Here is a 19,799-nt window from a genome sequence, read left to right as displayed (position 1 = left end):
CAATATTTACAATATTTAAAATTTTTATAGTTTTTTGAAACTTTTTAAAGTTTTAAGTTGATCAAATGAAAAACTAGATCAAACCGAATAAAACCTATAGAAAATTCTGAAGATTTTTTAAAATGTTAATTAGTGAGGTGCCTAATCACTATTGGTGGTTTTAAAGTTTAGGTGGACGCGTGAGTTTATTAGATATATTTTGATAAAAATTATATATGATTGATGACGGTAGTAAAACATTATCTTATAAAAAAAAAAATAGTATTATCATTTTCATTGTCAAAATTGTGGTAATTTTCATTGTTACTTTTACCGTATGGTTCTTCGTTATACTCTTTTTCTTCTTCTTCCTCGTCAACTCTTCACATTCTTCCACTGAAAACTTTTTTTTTAAGACTACCACACAACTTGTTAACCCATCAAACTCCAAGAACAAAATTTTTTATTTTCTCATAAAATTTGTGAAATTCATGAAGAGCAGCATAGTCAACACATGCATCCAATTATTGATAATTTTATCCATATGCTTATTTTGTTTTAGATCCACACGTTTAGAATCTTTTCCAACCAAAATCCTTACTTGGTTTATAATAAACATAATAAAATATACTAATAATAATTTATTTAATATGAATCATATGATATATAGAAATATGAGTACACTATAAGAACATATTAAGTATAAATAAAAATAATATCAATTATATTATATTATCAAATAATATCAACTATATCATATTCTCAAATAACTGTAACCGTATATAACCATAACCGCTTGAACCGGAACCGTATTTAAACCTAACCGTATAACCGTTTATTAAACGATTATATAGTTAAGGTTAAACAAAATTTCTAACCACAACCGATGGTGAATAAACCATAATCGTGACAACCATAACCCTGGTCATGTTTATGTATAGCTAATAAAACATGTGTGTTTGTCGTCCATCTTTCTTCTTTAAACTCCAAAACTTGACTCAAACATAAAATCAAGGTCTTGCGATGTCAATCCTTCTTCCTTAGACCCAAAAATTAAAAATTAATGAAAGAATATCAACTCATCTATAAAATCATACACAAAAATATGTTTTATAGTCATAAGAAATAAAAAACACAAACGTAGATAAATAAGATAATTTATGTTTTACATCAATATTTATAGTATTTTAATTTTTTAAAAGGTTTCGAAATATAAGATTTGAACTTTTTAAAAAGTTTCAATATTTATAATATTTTAAACTTTTAAAATTTAAAAATTATAATATTTAAAAACTTTTTAAAAGCTAAGAACTTTTAAAAGTTTCAATATTTATAATATTTAAACTTTTAATTTTTTTTTAAAATTATAATATTTTTTAAAAACTTTTTAAAGTTTTAATTTGATCAAATAAAAAACCAGATCAAACCGAATAATTTTTAAACTTGGACGCTTGATAAATCAAGCTTTCCTGCCCATTTGTTGTTGGAAGCATATTAATCTTATTTATACTGGTTCTAAACCATTGTCTAAAACTTTTTTAACCGATGTGGGATATTATGCATAGTTCTTTTATTTTCATAAATTTAAAATTTTCATTTTTCTAAAAAATTCTGGAAATTTAAAAAAATGTTAATGAATGACATGTCAAATCCTGATAGGTTGTTTTAAAATAATTCTTAATATAGAAAATTTCTGGAAATTTTAAAAAATGTTAATGAGTGACATGTCAAATCCCGATAGGTTGTTTAAAATCCTATGTGGACAGCCTTAGAAACTTATAACTCCTACTTTTATTTAGTATAGATTGGCTTTAAATTGAGTCATATTTTATGAATTGCCTAGCCATAAAATATAACCTTGTTTTAAAACTTTGTGTTACATAATATAAAATTTCGATCTCCGAGAGATCTACACCTTTTTTTTGCTTCTTTCTGGTTATAATTATATTTCTGATGTAAAACGTTTACATCAAAAGAGAGAAGTAAACAACTTACATCTACATCTACTATAATTAAAATAAGACAAGTATAAGTGCAAACTAAATGAGGCCAAGAAAGGAGACAAAAAAACGTTTGAGGTGGACCCGAAAACACTGTAAGCATTGTCCCAGAGATCACCCATCATGGTGTGCCCACCTGTTTAGCCCATCCTTATTAGAGAAAAAAGAGAAGAGAATTTCTTAACAACTGTCCTTTGATTGTGTAACTAAACCATTACCAAATAATCATTTTTTCTCCCTTTCTCAACTCTTAAAAAAAACACATATCTTTGCCTTGTCTTAATCCCTTCCTAGATATGAATATTTAGTTAGTTTTCATTATCAAAGTAAAGTTACTTTTTGGAAGGATAAAAAATAAAAATAAAAAGAAGAAGAAGATACAAAAAGACATTGGAATTGATTATTCCAAGACGAATGCGAAAGCTGGGCTAAAAGCTAAGAAATTAAATTATTTCAGTGTGTTATATTTTTGTAACAAATTTAATGTAAATGCAAATACATAAATAAATGGATACTAGAATTGGGGTGAGTGTCAGTTTGGTAGATGGTGAAATGAGAAAGACGCCCGATTTTTGTAAATCTCAATCCCGAGAAACCAACCAAACACCTCTTCTCTTCGTCCCCTCCTTGGAAACATATAGTATCATTCATCATCTTTAGTTCTCTACTCTCCCTGCTCCTCCTCCTCCTCCTCCTCATCCTCCTCCTCATCCTCTTTTATTTATTTTGTCTTGCATCTAAAAATCAGAAATTTGTTTTAGTGTTGTTTATAAAAATAAAAATAAAAAATAATCTTAACCATTAAATCGTATTAAATCTTCTGTTTTTTACTTAGCAAAATTAAGATGTTATCAGTTTTCTTTTAGTATAACTTTTGTTTCACAATAAAAATTTAAAGCCTCATATGGTATTAATACTAAATCCGGAATTAATCAATACTGAGTAACATTTATTATAACGGTTTGATGTATTAAGATGTAAGTCGTATAACATGATATCTCTATTAATATAACACTATATTCGAATCCAATAACATTAACTTCCTTGGCTTTCTTCTTGTTTTTTGGCCGTTTAACAAAAACAAATACTATAGATACATATATTGAGATTGTTGTTTATTCATGGTTAGAATTATGGGAGATTGGGGTCTTTTTATTACATAAAAAGAAAAAGAAAGAAGAGTTGACAAAAACAAATACTCCATTTGTCTCTAAAAAATTGAAATTGATGTTTAGAAGCTTTTAGACAGTTTAAGAAAACAATAATTACTGAGTTTAAATATATTTTTTCTTTGACTAAAGAGATATTATTTAATTTTAAACTAATAACAATTCAAAATTTTAAATATTTTCAATGATTACTTTTTGATTTTTACAAAACATCAATGACACAAAAATATTTCAAAACATCAGAGTAAAAAGATGAGAAGACATATTTAGGAGCTCAGTGAGGTGGGGACCCAAAAAGAGTGCCACGTAGCCACCATGCCCAATAGATATCATGTGGATGTGATCCCTTTAGTTAGTAGGATTAGATCCTCCCCTCCTCAATTGTACGAACTAGGAACTAGTTCACTATCTATCTATCTCTTAAAAGAGTATCTATCTATCTGATCTCGATCTCATCCCATCTACTATATTACTTACAGTCTGTAATGTGTTATCTGTAATGTGTTATTAAGGAGACTAGAAGAGAGGAGGAGGAGGCACATGGGAATGGGGCTTCGAAGATGGAGATATTCATGTGAGCGCACATGTGCTCTCTCCTTCTCTTTCTTTTCTTTTCTTTTCTTTGGTTGTGTGGATCCCATTTCTCTCTCCCTTGTTCCCATGCACCTGTCCTACTTGCTGGATCCTTTCTCCCCTTCTTATCTCCACGCGCGTCGTGCTTTAATTTTTGTATCGTCCGTACTACGTTATTTACTAGCTTCTACTTATTTATACTATACCACTACTACTACTACGCACCACCCGAATGGCCTATCTATAACCATAACTGCATAACTAGCATTTATCGTCGTCTAATTGATTTTGTGTAACTTAAGCTCCTTTTTCTCTTCTTTTACACGTATGATAACTTAAAATCTGTAGTAGCTCCTTTCAAGTTATATAACGCTTAAACAACGTATAGCTCCTTTCAGTATCTCACTGTTAAGTGTTAATAACACAAAATAACGTATAGCTTTTTTTAAGTTCTCTTTCTTTCACCGTCGTTTAATTTTATGGTATATTATATGAATTATTTGCTTCGTTTTCATGTGTCTTCATATATTCATGGCTTAGCCTAAACGGGATGAAACTTTAGCAAGATGTGTTAAGAATAACAACACCTTCTCTTAACAACACATATGGCATAAATACAAATATTGAATCATTGATGTATAATTTAGTAGATCAAACCTCAAGCTAGCTATTAGTAAAACAAAATAGAAAAATAGAAATACAAATATAAAATCTCATTTATCAAACAGAAAATAATCCAATCTACATGTGAGCGTGATCCACTTAAGTGAGTGACGTGTCCACTAAAGTCTCAAACCAGTCGACATGGCGCGTGAACTATCATGTCTCTTCTTCAAGATCCAAATCTCTGGAAATGGAACCCCAAGTAAAAGCAAAATAAAAATGAAAAAGAAAAACCTCCAAAATCCGAAACACGAGGATAATAAAAATAAAAATTAACGTACAACTGGACCCAGCTTTGATGGCCAATACCGCCCATTAAACCAATTTTTCAATTTCTAAAAATAGAATTTATTTTATCGACTTTCACAAATTTACATCGTTATATTTAGACAAACCAAACCACAAAATTCCTTCATAACCGAACCTTCTTCACTAATGTATTGTACACCCCAAAAAAAATGTAACATAAAAAGCATAAACAAACCAAACCATAAGCAATAATAAACCAAAGTAAAATCAGGTTAAACCGACTAAATTTAACCATACGCCATTTTGTCTATCATCATCATCACTCAAATAATATATATACAACACACACTTTTACACACATCCACATTCCTAACTTCTTTCATTATTCTCTCAAAACTACTCATCATCATTCCTTCCTCTCTCTCTCTCTCTCCTTCAATGGAAGAAACTCTAGCCACCCCCGACACCACCAGACGCTCTCTGTCACCGTCTTGCTCATCCGCCGTGAAATCACGCGCCGCTGGTTTCGAGCGCAGAACTAAACGGAGATTGTCAGAGACTAACGCNGGCCAATACCGCCCATTAAACCAATTTTTCAATTTCTAAAAATAGAATTTATTTTATCGACTTTCACAAATTTACATCGTTATATTTAGACAAACCAAACCACAAAATTCCTTCATAACCGAACCTTCTTCACTAATGTATTGTACACCCCAAAAAAAATGTAACATAAAAAGCATAAACAAACCAAACCATAAGCAATAATAAACCAAAGTAAAATCAGGTTAAACCGACTAAATTTAACCATACGCCATTTTGTCTATCATCATCATCACTCAAATAATATATATACAACACACACTTTTACACACATCCACATTCCTAACTTCTTTCATTATTCTCTCAAAACTACTCATCATCATTCCTTCCTCTCTCTCTCTCTCTCCTTCAATGGAAGAAACTCTAGCCACCCCCGACACCACCAGACGCTCTCTGTCACCGTCTTGCTCATCCGCCGTGAAATCACGCGCCGCTGGTTTCGAGCGCAGAACTAAACGGAGATTGTCAGAGACTAACGCAACCGTACGTGAAGATTACCAAGAAGAAGAAGAAGAAGACGAAGTTAAGGAGAAGATCGAGGCTTTGCAGAGGATTATTCCCGGAGGAACGGCGCTTGGTGTTGACGCGCTCTTCGAAGAGACAGCTGGTTACATTATGTCTCTACAATGTCAGATCAAAACCATTAAAGTTCTCACTTCGTTTCTCCAGCGCTTAGATCAAGAAGACATGAAGTTCGGAGGTTGAAGATGACCGACCACATCAAAAGATTTGTTCTTCTTCTTTTCTTCGATTCCCCAAAACAAAAACAAAAAAAAGGAAAAAAAAAACCACATTGATCTTTTTTTTTTTTTTTTTTTTAATTAACATGGTCTTTTTTTTCTATTTAGCTTTGATTTGATATACGAGGAAAGAGATCTCAGCATTTTTTTTCTTGGAAATCTTTTTTCTTTATTAGGACTATATTATTAAGTTCTGGTTAATTTAAGCCGTTTCGTAGTTATGAGAAGTGTTCCCTAACGAAAATTACCATTAATGTAGGGAACGATCAGTGTAGTTACATAACTTATTTAGTTGTTGAGGCCATCAAGATATTAAATTGGATCACGAGGTAGCACTTGCATTTGAGATTTGGCATTAATGATATTGAGAAAGTTTAGTTAATATAACGCGTGGCCCATTTTTAATTTTGGATGAGCTCATTCCACATGCTTTATAACAAAGATTTCCAAAGTCGGTCGATACTTATTTTAAGCTTATGATGATGAACATACTGAATTTGAGTTTTCCCCTGTGGTCCAGTCGAAAGATAGAGAGTTCATGTGTACATTATTCCTTGTACATACAAGACAATCTTTTTAGTCGTGTAAAAGTACTAGCTAGAGAGCTACCATCTACCCACATTTTTTTTTAAGTTAACCGCTAACAAAAAAAAAACATTTGGATAGTTATAGGATTCATTAGTACGTACATATTCCTCTGACTTTACAATACTATTACATTGACACTATTGACCTCTTCAATAGTGTCAATACTATTACATAGCACTATAGTCAATAGTGTCAATACTATTACATAGCACTATAGCAGGAAAATATTAATTTCTTACTAACCTTATTTATTCAAATTAAAAATATTCTTGAATCATCGAATTTTTATACAAAAAATCATTAATTTGGAAAAGCTCACAAGACTTACTTAAAAATTAAAATCATTGATAAAGTGAGTCATAAATCGTATAAGTTCTGTATTAGATGAAGTTGCTATAACTAAATAGATACGTAGTTTACTTTTAAACTCTTAACACATACGTATTAGATCAGTGTTACATTATAATTAGGTTTATAAGTTATAACTAATCACCAAATCCTGCATGGCTAGTTAGTTTGGCTACAGCTACAGACTACACGACTCAAAACGTTTTGCTTTAGTTATGTTTTTACTTGGGCTTAATGTAACTGGGCCTGACCCTTAAATTGTATAGTTGGAGTCTCTCTTTAACTCTTTTAACAACGCGCGCGGCAATATTTGTCAACTACCCTCCGATCGATCGTCAAATCATTCCTCAACCGTCCGATTTCTCCACTCAAAGCTAAAAAAAAAAGAAGTAAAAACCCTAAAAAGTCGATTTTTATTTTTGTAAGGAATTCGAATTCGAATTTGATTTCTCCTGGAAAATTAAAAATCTCGTACTGTGGAATGTGGATTATGAAGCAGAGGTTCGAAGAGATTGAAAGTGAGATGTGGAGATGAGACGGCGGTGGAGTTGAAGAAAGGGTTAACGGATAAAGGTGAGAGCTTTGAGAGTTATGAGAAGGAAGTGGAGACTTTGTGGAAAGCGAGATTTGAGATTGAGAAGGGAGAGTTACTTAGCGATTTGGATATGGGATAATTGGGGTTTTGGAAGTGAAGGATATGGAGGAGAAGAGTGAGGAACTTAAGAGTAGAAGAAGAGGTAAGAGAAAGGTAATTATAAAGATGAAGAGATATACAAATTGCAGAGGAAAGTCTCTGGCTTGAGACTGCAAGTTAGTGATGGATATGGGAGAATTGTAAGTTCGAGAAGAAGCAGACAGAGGACTCGTTGCAATGGAGATTGAGTTAAAGAAGGTTGAGTTGTTGAAGAAGAAGAAAAAAGGTAACTTTATCGAACGAGAGGATTTTTGGAGCCTAGTAATGGAGTCAGAGCTACAAAGGTTGTAACTTGTTATGGTGACCGAAAAAAGTTTCTTGGAAGGAGAAGTATCAGTTGGAGTTGCTGGTTTGGTGGCAGCGAAAATGTTCATATGCTATTCAGAACGAATGTGATTAGATAGTATGGAATGAAGGATTAGCTAAAGACCATAACTTTTGGAAGTTTCAGGGTCATCTAGGTCCCTAAGATTTTGCCTGGCTTTCGTTGAGTTTGTGATGTTTCTGGTTTTTTTATTTGTTTGACGTGATCGATGCATCCTTGGCTTTTAGGTTGTGATATGTGAATACATTTCATACCGGCTTGTCATCAGTTTGCTGTATTTCTGTTGAATGAATAACAAAGAGACACTTGTTGCTAGATTGCTTGACAGTGCTTCGTTACACTTACACACATTCTAGCCATTGCTTAGAAACTTAAGAAAATGAAGAACAAGAGCAACTTGCTAATAGAAACCATGATGTGATGAGTACTAGAACAACTGTGTCATATCTCTATCTGCTATGAATATGTCGCTCTGGCCTCTAGGGTGTAGTGCTTATTCCGTTTATTCCTTATATTCTGCATAGATCTATTCATTGCAGAATCTTGGTTTTCTCTGGGTCAACTTTTTTTGGTGTCTGAATATTATGGATTAGCTGCCCGGAGAAGCTGAAGGAGTCCACAACAATTCTTCCACGAAGTTAGTTGCTGCATGGGGTGCTTACGACGCAGTAGAGGCATCTGAAAAATGTAAGGATAGTGTTTTAATATGCAAATGAGAGAGGGTAGAGCTACAACTGAATTGGTGGTGTTTATGGAGAACGATGTGTCATAAACTTGTTTAGTTTGAGTTGCGAACCTGATTTTCATCTTTAGGTACAGTAGATTCATCTTGATGGGTATCAAATTCTTCGACATAAGTCGAAACCGGTAAGGACCCATCAAAATAATACTTGGAAAGGCTGGAATCAAGGTCTGAGTTACTGGATGATTCATCATCGATATCCTCACTTGAAGCTGATGATGACTTTCCTTCTACTACTTCCTGTGAATTCAGATTGACTTCACCAATATCGGAAATCTCACTGCTATCTTTCAAACTGTGGAACACTAAACTTGTTTGTTCTGTTTCTGTAGGATTGTCTTCTTGGAACTGAAGTATCATCTTTTCAGACTTGTTCATGGATGGGAAGTTGTTTCGCTCGGTGACCTCAGGTATCAAACCACTATGACGTCTGAAAAACGCGAGAACCTTCTCTTCGTCCTCCGTATCAGATTCATTGAAATCAGGATCAATAGAGGCGACAGTGTGTGCGTTAGATGGACCCGTGGAGCCTTCTTTAGAATCTACTGGATCAACTTGATCAGCAGCTGTACCTCTGATATTTTCAGCTTCCTTATCACTCCTCGTCTCGTCAATTGAATCGTTTGCTTCTTCAGTGGTCCTCTCCTCATCTTCACCTACCTTTTCCATTCTTCTTTTGGTATGTTTCCTCTTTCTCTATCTTTTGTTCTACTTTGAGCTGCTACGGTATGGACTCCGTTCACGGACTCAATATATCTTGAAGGCTGCTTCATATATTAGTTGCATTGTTATAGTTCAAAACTATAAGTTGAAAAGTAAAACCAAACAAAGAAGATAAAGAAGAGAAAAAGAAAATCTTATGATGAAAACTTTGAAGAGTAGTTGAGAGATGAAAAGGAATGGCTGATGGAATAAAGGAAGAAACATTCACACTTTTTGTTTTTGACTGGTTGGTTCAATGTGAAAACAAGACTTGAGCAACTTTAGAAACAAATTTTCGTGTGGACAAGCAGATTGGATCAGATATGTAGTGGAACTTAGAGATGATCTTGTTGAACCGTTGGTTGAGAAGAGGTTTAAAGCCTGTACATCATTATTTGCTATCTGATATGATGCAGTGCGTTAAGGATCCATAAAATTCGTAAGAAGGATTCTCGCTTAGCAAAAGCATTTATACATACACATATGGTACTTGTGCTAGTTACACTGAAATAAAAAGAGTCAATACAAGTCTAGCACTTGTGGTGGACTTTGAAGATTGCATACATACACAGGGTATAACATACATACTCATGTCTATTCTATGACTCCTTGGAAGAGATTTTGATTGGCATTCCAAGGGTCGGAAATGGGAGAGGATCCATGCTGATTGTCTCATCTGGGTAAACTAAGGACCAATCGTAATTGGTCATGACGAAATGCAAGAAAACGAGAATGCTGATTTTTGCTAGTTGGTGACCTGCACAAAGCCTTGGTCCACCTCCAAATGGAAGATATGTATACGCTTGTATTGGCTTATCAAATCTTGTTGGATCAAAACTCATTGGATCTTGAAATATTTCAGGATTGTAATGAGTTCCATAAGTTGTCCATAGTATCTGCATTCAANAAACCAAACAAAGAAGATAAAGAAGAGAAAAAGAAAATCTTATGATGAAAACTTTGAAGAGTAGTTGAGAGATGAAAAGGAATGGCTGATGGAATAAAGGAAGAAACATTCACACTTTTTGTTTTTGACTGGTTGGTTCAATGTGAAAACAAGACTTGAGCAACTTTAGAAACAAATTTTCGTGTGGACAAGCAGATTGGATCAGATATGTAGTGGAACTTAGAGATGATCTTGTTGAACCGTTGGTTGAGAAGAGGTTTAAAGCCTGTACATCATTATTTGCTATCTGATATGATGCAGTGCGTTAAGGATCCATAAAATTCGTAAGAAGGATTCTCGCTTAGCAAAAGCATTTATACATACACATATGGTACTTGTGCTAGTTACACTGAAATAAAAAGAGTCAATACAAGTCTAGCACTTGTGGTGGACTTTGAAGATTGCATACATACACAGGGTATAACATACATACTCATGTCTATTCTATGACTCCTTGGAAGAGATTTTGATTGGCATTCCAAGGGTCGGAAATGGGAGAGGATCCATGCTGATTGTCTCATCTGGGTAAACTAAGGACCAATCGTAATTGGTCATGACGAAATGCAAGAAAACGAGAATGCTGATTTTTGCTAGTTGGTGACCTGCACAAAGCCTTGGTCCACCTCCAAATGGAAGATATGTATACGCTTGTATTGGCTTATCAAATCTTGTTGGATCAAAACTCATTGGATCTTGAAATATTTCAGGATTGTAATGAGTTCCATAAGTTGTCCATAGTATCTGCATTCAAAAAAAGATCCGGAGGTTTATTTTATTAGCATTTCTTGAAAGAACCAGAGTGTTGATTAGAAATTAAAGAAGCTAGGGGGAGAACGGAGATGAATGGATGTCTTATACTTATACCTTCCAGCCTTTGGGGATTGTGAATCCTCCATAGTCAATATCAGCAACTGCTTTCCTAAAGGAACCGAAGATTGGAGGAGATAATCTCATTGTTTCACGAACAACTTGCCAACTATACTTCATCCTTTTCACATCGTCCACTGTAAGATGTTCTCCTTCCCCTTTGTTTGCTTTTATCCGAACATGTTCTGAGAGATGAATCAAGAGAGAAATTTAGAGTTGACTTTTCTGATAGTGAAAAAAAAATATATATATATATATATATATATATTCTGAGATTTATTTGATTGTTACCTTGAAGGAGAGTGTCACGGCAAGTTGGGTGCTGAGCTAACATCTTGAAAGTCATGGCCATGGCGTAAGAGGTTGTGTCATGAGCTGCAAATACTAACAAAACCATATTATCTACAACCTCTTCTTCGGTTATCAGGCCTTTGATCAACTCTTCTATTAGCCTTGAGAAAAGCGTTGTTGTGTTTGGCTTCTCTGCTTCTTCTTCCATTTCTCTTCTCTTGTCTCTAACCTTGGCAACAAGAAATGTCTCTATCTCTAGCCTTGCCTTCTTCGCTCTAGCAAACTTAGAATAAGGAAACTCAACCGGCATAGCGAACACTCCGTCTAAGACCTTCTCAAAGATCTCTAACATCCCAAGCTCCACTTTAATCCCATACAAACACTCAAAGACTACAGTGAACGTAAGTGCTTTTGCAGAACGGTAGAGGCTAATCTCTTTCTTGCCTCGCCATTCAGTTTCAAGATAAAACTTAACGGTGTCACAGAGCTTAGGTACTATGGACTCTAACCCGTTGTAGCTAAGGCTATTAGCTACAATCCCTCTAAGGACACGATGCTTCTCGCCTTGCTTAGCCATGATGCAGTTCATTCCCATTAGCTGAACAGAGGATGAAGGCCATGAGCTCACCACCAAGCTAAACTCATTGGACAATATCAGCCTATTTGCTTCAGCTCCATTGACTACTATTGTTGGTGATCCCATGATTTTTGTCTTGAGGATGTTCCCATGTTTGATGATCCTTGGATTTACGAAATCCTCAAACACTCTGTTGCTTTTTTGAGCTTTGTAGAACTCCATTGTTTCGCCAATCCATGGAAGCCCCATTTCTCCAGGAGGAAGCTTCTTCGTCTTCTGAATCTTCTTTGATATGAACCGGTGATGTTTCTTGCGGAAGAAGAAAAGTGTGCTGGAGACTGTTGCAGCTATGCATAAGAAGACCCATGAGAGAACGAAGTTTGGTTCTAAAACCATTTTTTGTTTGTTTACTTTACCAAATGTTATTAATCAAGTTTTGCATAATACAGTATTGGATTATGAACTGAGTATTTATAAGTAAGATATTTTTTTTTTTGAAGGTTAAGGTCAAACCAAGTGGTATTATTCTAATTCCCTTACTTTGTTATTAAATTTTCATTCTTGTTCGTTCTGAGTTCTGACACATGATTGATCTTCAAGATACAGTTCCTTTAGAGCTCAGACTACAATATCTTAATACATTGGTTTGCAGCAGACGGTGATACTAAACACATGATTAAACAAAAAAAGTCGGTGATACTAAACATATTATGCATATGCATACAAACTAGATTTTAACCCGCGGTACACCGCCAAGACAATTTTTTAACTAAAATTTTTAAACTTTATTTATTTATTATTTTTTTTTTCTTTTTTTTGTATTTATATTGTATAATTGTATTTTGAATGTTAATTCTAGAATTTCACCCGTATACCACACAAAATAATTTGTTTTTTACAGTCGTAATTAAATCAATTTTATTTACTATTTTTATATTCAACCGTTAATACATATACAATAAAATATTAGTCTAGTTACAGGAAAAAAAATCCTAAATTATCATATAATTACATGATTATCATGCTCACATATTACTCTATTAAATCATTACAAAGTACATAGAACATTTAATAGTCACTTTGGAATCAATTAAACAATTATCATTCAACAAATACTTTGAACAACTTCGCCAAACTCATCTCTTTCTTTTCTCCTCCTCCAACATATTTTCCTCCTTTGTGGCCTCAACATAGGCCCCTTTAATTTACTCCCAATTGTTTGAAAAGATATACAAATGGATCAAAGCAAAATCCTGGGGTGTACCAAAAACCGAAAAGCTTAGTAAGTGCAAAAGAATAGTATATATACAATAATAAATATAAAGAGGATACCTAGAAAGGTGAGCAGCTCACCGTGTGCTAAACTCAGATTGGTTTCTTTCTCAACATGCATTTGTGACATAAGTACATAACTACATGAAGTCCAAAACAAAAAATTAGTGTAGATATGAAATAAATCAAGCAAAAAATATATTGATTATCCACTAACTGGAAGGTTGCATGTTCACGTGAAACCAAATCTTCTTTTTTTTCAAATAAATGGATTTTAAACCATCTAAGATAAGAAAAGAAGGGTATTAGAGATGAAATAAAGAAAGTATAAACATTTTGTACCAATAAATTAATAAAGGAATAAATGTGCACCTGTTTATCGCCAAAACCAAATCAAGTGTCTCAACCGGGAAGGTTACTTCAAATGTATGAATTGATACATTTTTGTATTGCTATTGAGACGTTATTTATATAGTCCTTTGAAGATGGTAAATTAGATGTGATATGAGATCGAGAATATATTGGTAAGCAAGCAAAAAATCTAAAAATATATATGGCAATTTTGAATTAATGCAAAAGGTTTACGATCTTGTGTTTAGCTATGCGGATGTAGGTTTTGGTTGTGGGTGTTGTGTTTTTCTTTTGAAGTTGATATTTATAATTGAATAAATGTTTGCTGAGCAAGGTGTCAAACGATCCTTAGCAATAAACACGAGATTTTTCTGTATGTCTAATGGAGTTGTGAGAATATTGCAGAACTATTTTTAGTTTCTAAAAGAGATATGTACAGAAATAAATGTATTTCTTGCTTACAAAGTTATATATTTGCTAAAATGTGATTTCCTTAATTTTGGTTCTCGTGTTTAAGGACGTTATCTACGTCATAATAATCTTTGATGTTGTAATCTTTTATTTCTCAAAATGGGTTGATTTACATTAAACATATCATAAAGATGTATTAAATAAGTTTTGAGCATTTATTCTTGATATCTTAAATGATGGTGTCATGCTGTGTATGGCAATAAACATTAATAAATTTGAACCATTCCTATAGTTCCATTAATTGAGTTAATTCGAAATGTTAGTTTAGGAAAATCTGTAGAGATTAATTAAGTAGAAATGTTATTTTAAGAAAATCTGGAGGGGTTAATGTTGTAAAAAAAACAAATTAAATAAGTTAAATTTTAAGGGCATAACTTCAAAAATGTTAATATAGATGGTTTGCTTCATATGTTCTCTAATGTACATATCTTCTCTTTGGTATCTTCTTACTTAAAACAGAAATATTAGGAATTAATAAATCTGAATACGTATCCTTAAAAACTTTAGACGAGAATAATGTTGAAACAACTAGGTGGTAACTGGGAAAAAAAAAAGCCAAAAAGTAAATTAAATTCAAACCATAGCTTAAATTTTATGTTTTATTGGTATAACTCCAGTATTTCCAAAAGAATATAATCCATAATTTACGTTTAATTAAAATCTATATGAATTCATCAAATGTCTGATTAATAAAGAACTAACAAAGCTTATATGTTGACTTCCGAATATTGAAAAATAATTATGTTGTAGTAGTATATTTTATTTTCTTCTATTGTTGAATTTGGGTAAGAAAGAGGGAGATATATAGAGAGAGACAAGTGCATGTGCTTGGAAGTTGGAATATGCTATATAACCAAGATTTGTAAATGAATGTATCACAGATGAATCTGATCCCCATAATCTGCCTCTTAAATAATTTCGTAATACTGTGTATTTTTTTTTTTTATTTGTTCGTGATAAATATGACTATATGTAAAGACACTTGCTGACGAAATTTTCATTAGAGTAATATTATACTTTGGAAAAATAAAATTAAAAATTATACGTGAATCCCTAAAGATCTGCTGTGGCCGGCTGCCTCTGTTATGTCCAAGTTACGTTGCAAACTGCGTCTGAGAGATTGGTGTGTATATCACATACATTAAACTAATCTTACGGTATATAGACGTCCAAATAATCGCATAATCTTTAGTCCTTTGTGTATACTTTTGGGCATTTATCTTTACATATATCACTCTTGAACGTTACATTATTTCAAAATTTACAAATTATGTGGACGGTATTAATTATTGAAATTTGGACTATTCATTTTTTTATTGTTCATGCACCTAAGATAGAATTTTCTAATTTTGCTCGCAAGTCGCAACAGTGAGGATAATTTCGAATAAGGAATAATTGGTTAAGAAGTCGCTAGTTATAGAATCCTTGTGAAAAAACGTCTTATCATATCAAACGAATTTTGGAGAGTTATTATTTATACTGTCGCAGGCCTCGCGGCATTAGGCATATATGATGCACTTTACGTCGTCGGTTTTGTTATTAACTTGCATAACAAATTAACCTCTCATAGAAACAACAAAATAAGAAAAAGATTTGTTTAATAAATTAAGCTATGAGCATCTTTTCCTTTTTTTCTTTTGATCAACCAAATTATGAGCATCTTAAAAAATAGTTTCGCTCTTGGAAACTAGATGCCTAAAATTAGGCATCATTACGATGATGATGATGATGATGATGATGTTGACATTGAAAACAACAATTTATAAACGTATGATGGTCGTCAATCATCATCAATGGTATTGTTGTATATATATGATCGTTAGCGAACATTAGTATATTTACATATTAATAATTGCTAACGTTTTACTCCAAAGTATAAATGTATAATTATAGCTTTTGCATATACATAGGCACACACATGTATTTGTATGTCGAGACATGTTTAAGTTTTATACTTATTTGATAGTTTAAGACATTGATTCTTTCAATGATCGGGACTATTAGTGCGTTTGGTTGGTCGGATCGCCTTGAACGCTAAAACAAACAGACAATTTGGTCCATATGTGTTACCCTAGTTTTGGAGTAATTTATTTTGGACCGTTTTAGCCATTACTGGAAACCACCTAATTCTTTCTATCAAATATTCCTTATTGTTGCACATACGGATACCTTTGATCCGTAACTGATAGAAAACCTTGTGTTCGTTGATTCTCACGAATAGCCGAACAGAGGAGTTTGTCTTGTGTCGTTGATTCAAAGAATACCGAACAAAAGATAAGCTTGTAGATCGTTGATTCAAAAAGAATAGCCGATAAACAAGGAAATAGAAAAGTTTAAAGCTCTGAATTATTATTCAGTAAAAGTTGTCTTCCTCCTTCAAGCTAAGAGAATATTTATACAAAAGAAACAAAGAAAAACCCTAGGTTGTAAACCGACTAAAACAGAGCAAAAGAAAACGTAAAGCCCAAGATAAACGTAAACGTAACAAAGCCCACAAGAGAAAAGAAAATAGAAGACGAATGCCTAAGATGCGCTGCATCAGGTCCCTCCGAGTAGAAAAAGATTCGCCTCTAAATCTGGTTCGTCATTGTCACCGTGAAACTTCGAGAGATATTTGACGTTAAACACATTAGAAGTCTTCATACGAGGAGGCAATTGAAGACGATAAGCATTATCATTGATACGTTCCAACACCTCCATCGGACCAATTTTACGGGACCGAAGCTTATTGTATTCATGCGAAGGCATACGATCCCTAGTAAGAACAACCCACACCTTATCACCTGGTTGAAAAACTAACTCCCACCGTTTGACGTCGGCTTTGTCCGTGTAGCGTTGGGAAGAGAGTTCCAATTGTTCACGAGCCTGCTGATGCGTAATCTTCAAGGCATCCATAAATTCTACCGCACGTCCATGCAAACGACGAGGATCCGGAACTGCCGTTAACTCCAAAGGACCTCGCAACAATAAACTGTAAACGATCTCAAAAGGACTAAAACCAGAGCTACAGTTAGCCGCGTGATTATGCGCAAACTCAGCCTGACACAAACGAGTTTCCCAAGAACGTATATTATCACCAACCAGACACCGCAACATATTACCCAAAGCAAGGTTAGTTACCTCTGTCTGCCCATCGGTTTGCGGGTGATACGCCTTACTCATGTCAAGAATGGTATGTAACAATTTCCACACTGACCTCCAAAAAAGACTTAAGAACCTCGTGTCCCGATCAGAAACAATGGAAGTAGGTAAACCATGCAAACGGTAAATCTCTTGAAAGAAAAGCTGAGCAACACGTACCGGCTGAGCAACACGTACCGCATCCGTAGTACGTTTACATGGCACAAAATGAGCCATCTTATAAAACCGATCCACGACCACGAAAATAGAGTCATTACCACGTTGAGTGCTAGGCAAACCCAAAACAAAATCCATACTCACATCCGTCCAAGGTTGAGTTGGAACCGGTAAAGGAAGGTACAAACCAGCATTCGAAGTCGTTCCTTTAGCAAGTTGACAAGCACGACAACGTTCCACAAATCTTTCCACATCACGATGTAAAGTAGGCCATTAGTAAGACGAGGACACAAGCTGAAGAGTGCGATCACGACCAACATGTCCTTCCGCATGTAACTCTTCAATCATCTTTAAACACAAACTACAATCTGGAATACAAAGTTGGACCCCACGGAAAAGAAACCCATCTGTTATAGTAAAATCAGACCGTACTCCACTCTTCACATCAGCCAAAATAGTACTGAAAAAGGGGTCCATCTCATAAAGATCCGAAAAGGATGCAAAACCCGGAACCACTACATGCAACGTCAAGAGCAACGTATGGCGACGACTCAACGCATCAGCCACGCGATTCAACTTTCCTACCTTATGACGAATAGAAAACGTAAACTGCTGCAAATACGCAATCCAAGAAGCATGACGAGAAGAGACTTTAACTTGAATCTCAAGATGTTTGAGAGCATCATGATCGGTAAATAAAATAAACTCCCGATGCACAAGATAGTGTCGCCAATGCTTGATGGCTTGAACCACTGCGTAGAACTCCACATCATACGTACTATAACGACTACGAGCACCGGATAATTTCTCACTAAAGTAAGCCACGGGACGAGACTGTTGACTTAAAACGGCACCAATCCCTAATTTAGAAGCATCACAATGGAGCTCAAACGGCATTTCAAAATCAGGAAGTATCAAAATTGGAGCGGTCGTCAACTTATGCTTTATCACGTCAAACGCGTCTTGTGCCGCCACATACCAAAAAAATTTACCCTCCTTCATACAGTCTGTTAATAGAGCCATTAAAGAACTGAAATTAGGCACAAACCTTCGATAAAAAGACGCTAAACCGTGAAAACTACGGACATCTGTCACCGTCTTTGGTATTGGCCATGACTTAATCGCTTCGACTTTACCCAAATCCATGGATAAACCCTCGGAAGAAACCACATAGCCAAGGAATAATACACGATCCACCCCCAGCTCACATTTCTGTCTTGCCACATAAAATGCTTCCCGACGTAAGACTAGTAAAACCTCTCGGAGATGATCTTGATGTGCCGTAAGCGAAGAGCTAAAAATTAGAATATCATCAAAATAGACCACCACAAAATTGCCTATGAATGGCCTCAAAGCTTGATTCATGACCCTCATGAAGGTACTAGGGGCATTCGAAAGACCAAACGGCATCACCAACCACTCAGACAAACCTTCTCTAGTCTTAAATGCTGTCTTCCATTCATCTCCATGACGAATGTGAATTTAATGGTAACCACTTTTTAAATCAAGCTTTGAAAATATTGTGGCACTCCCAATTTGGTCAAGTAGATCATCTAAACGCGGAATAGGGAAACGATAATGTACCGTGATCTTGTTAATAGCACGACTATCAATACATATGCGCCATGAACCATCCTTTTTTGGAATAAGGAGAGCTTGAACTGCGCAAGGACTCAAACTCTCACGAACGTGACCTTTAGCCACCAGATCTTCGACTTGACGTCGCAACTCTTCATGTTCTTGAGGACTCATGCGATAATGCGGTCGATTGGGAAGAGATGCATTGGGTATAAAATCGATTTGGTGTTGAATGTCACGAAGTGGAGGAAGTTTATGAGGGAGTTCATCCGAAAAAACATCAGCAAATTCAGTCAGCAAGTCCGTAATCCAAGGAGTCAACAACGACGGAGAATCAAGTGACGGAGTTGACGAAAACAACAACACCGCAAAACCCGTGTCTTGAAACTCCTCCTCAAAGGCAGATGCTGAGCAGAACAACACCTTGTCTCCCTGAGAGACCATGACCTCCTTTCCCACACTGTCTTGATCACAACGAACCAAAGGAGTAGAAATATTGTCTTGATTTGGAATCAATACAATACGTCGGTTATCAAAGACAAAACTGTAAACATTAGTTTTGCCACTATGAGCGACATCACAATCGTATTGCCACGGCCTTCTCAATATCAAATGTCCCACGTCCATGGGGACAATGTCACAAAAAAATTTGTCTTTGTAGTACTTGCCGATGGATAAGGACACCAACGCCCGCTGTGAAATACGAATATCAGTACCCTTGTTTAACCAAGTAAGCTTATATGGCAGCGGATGCACTTCTCGTAGTAGTCCTAA

At 34.7% G+C, this 19,799-nt stretch overlaps 3 protein-coding genes across 5 annotated transcripts; 1 reads left to right on the top strand and 2 right to left on the bottom strand.

Annotated features, from left to right (window-relative positions):
• Positions 4,904–6,146, top strand: LOC104793215 (transcription factor PAR1-like). Of its 3 annotated transcripts, none has more exons than XM_010519532.2 (2): positions 4,904–5,199; positions 5,716–6,146. In XM_010519532.2, the coding sequence occupies exons 1-2, from the start codon at positions 5,072–5,074 to the stop codon at positions 5,939–5,941; spliced, it is 354 nt and encodes a 117-aa protein (XP_010517834.1). In that variant the 5' UTR covers positions 4,904–5,071; the 3' UTR covers positions 5,942–6,146. The 3 variants fall into 3 exon arrangements, with proteins under 3 accessions (XP_010517834.1, XP_010517833.1, XP_010517832.1); XM_010519531.2 differs by having other exon boundaries at positions 4,906–5,171; positions 5,688–6,146; XM_010519530.2 differs by lacking the exon at positions 4,904–5,199 and having other exon boundaries at positions 5,432–6,146.
• Positions 8,190–10,269, bottom strand: LOC104793214. The gene is made up of 2 exons (XM_010519529.2): positions 8,728–10,269; positions 8,190–8,609 (listed from the first exon to the last, which is right to left on the bottom strand). Exons 1-2 carry the CDS (start codon positions 9,340–9,342, stop codon positions 8,514–8,516), a joined length of 711 nt encoding a protein of 236 aa, XP_010517831.1. The 5' UTR covers positions 9,343–10,269; the 3' UTR covers positions 8,190–8,513.
• On the bottom strand, positions 10,290–12,532 carry LOC104793213 (taxadiene 5-alpha hydroxylase-like). The gene is made up of 3 exons (XM_010519528.2): positions 11,480–12,532; positions 11,186–11,373; positions 10,290–11,062 (listed from the first exon to the last, which is right to left on the bottom strand). Exons 1-3 carry the CDS (start codon positions 12,450–12,452, stop codon positions 10,766–10,768), a joined length of 1,458 nt encoding a protein of 485 aa, XP_010517830.1. The 5' UTR covers positions 12,453–12,532; the 3' UTR covers positions 10,290–10,765.

Source organism: Camelina sativa, chromosome 6 (assembly GCF_000633955.1).
Source record: "Camelina sativa cultivar DH55 chromosome 6, Cs, whole genome shotgun sequence".
Lineage (NCBI taxonomy): Eukaryota > Viridiplantae > Streptophyta > Magnoliopsida > Brassicales > Brassicaceae > Camelina > Camelina sativa.
The sequence above is the reverse complement of the archived record's forward strand: the minus strand, read 5'-3'. Positions and strand labels throughout refer to the sequence as shown.

Bases quoted from the DNA above. Each gene is read 5' to 3' on its own strand.
- LOC104793215 (XM_010519532.2), top strand. From the start codon at position 5,072: ATGGAAGAAACTCTAGCCACCCCCGACACCACCAGACGCTCTCTGTCA.
- LOC104793214 (XM_010519529.2), bottom strand. From the start codon at position 9,342: ATGGAAAAGGTAGGTGAAGATGAGGAGAGGACCACTGAAGAAGCAAAC. The intron at 8,610-8,727 runs GTTCGCAACTCA...TACATTTTTCAG, and splicing joins TACCTAAAGATGAAAATCAG to ATGCCTCTACTGCGTCGTAA.
- LOC104793213 (XM_010519528.2), bottom strand. From the start codon at position 12,452: ATGGTTTTAGAACCAAACTTCGTTCTCTCATGGGTCTTCTTATGCATA. The intron at 11,374-11,479 runs GTAACAATCAAA...TTCATCTCTCAG, and splicing joins CCGTGACACTCTCCTTCAAG to AACATGTTCGGATAAAAGCA. The intron at 11,063-11,185 runs GTATAAGTATAA...TTTTGAATGCAG, and splicing joins CAATCCCCAAAGGCTGGAAG to ATACTATGGACAACTTATGG.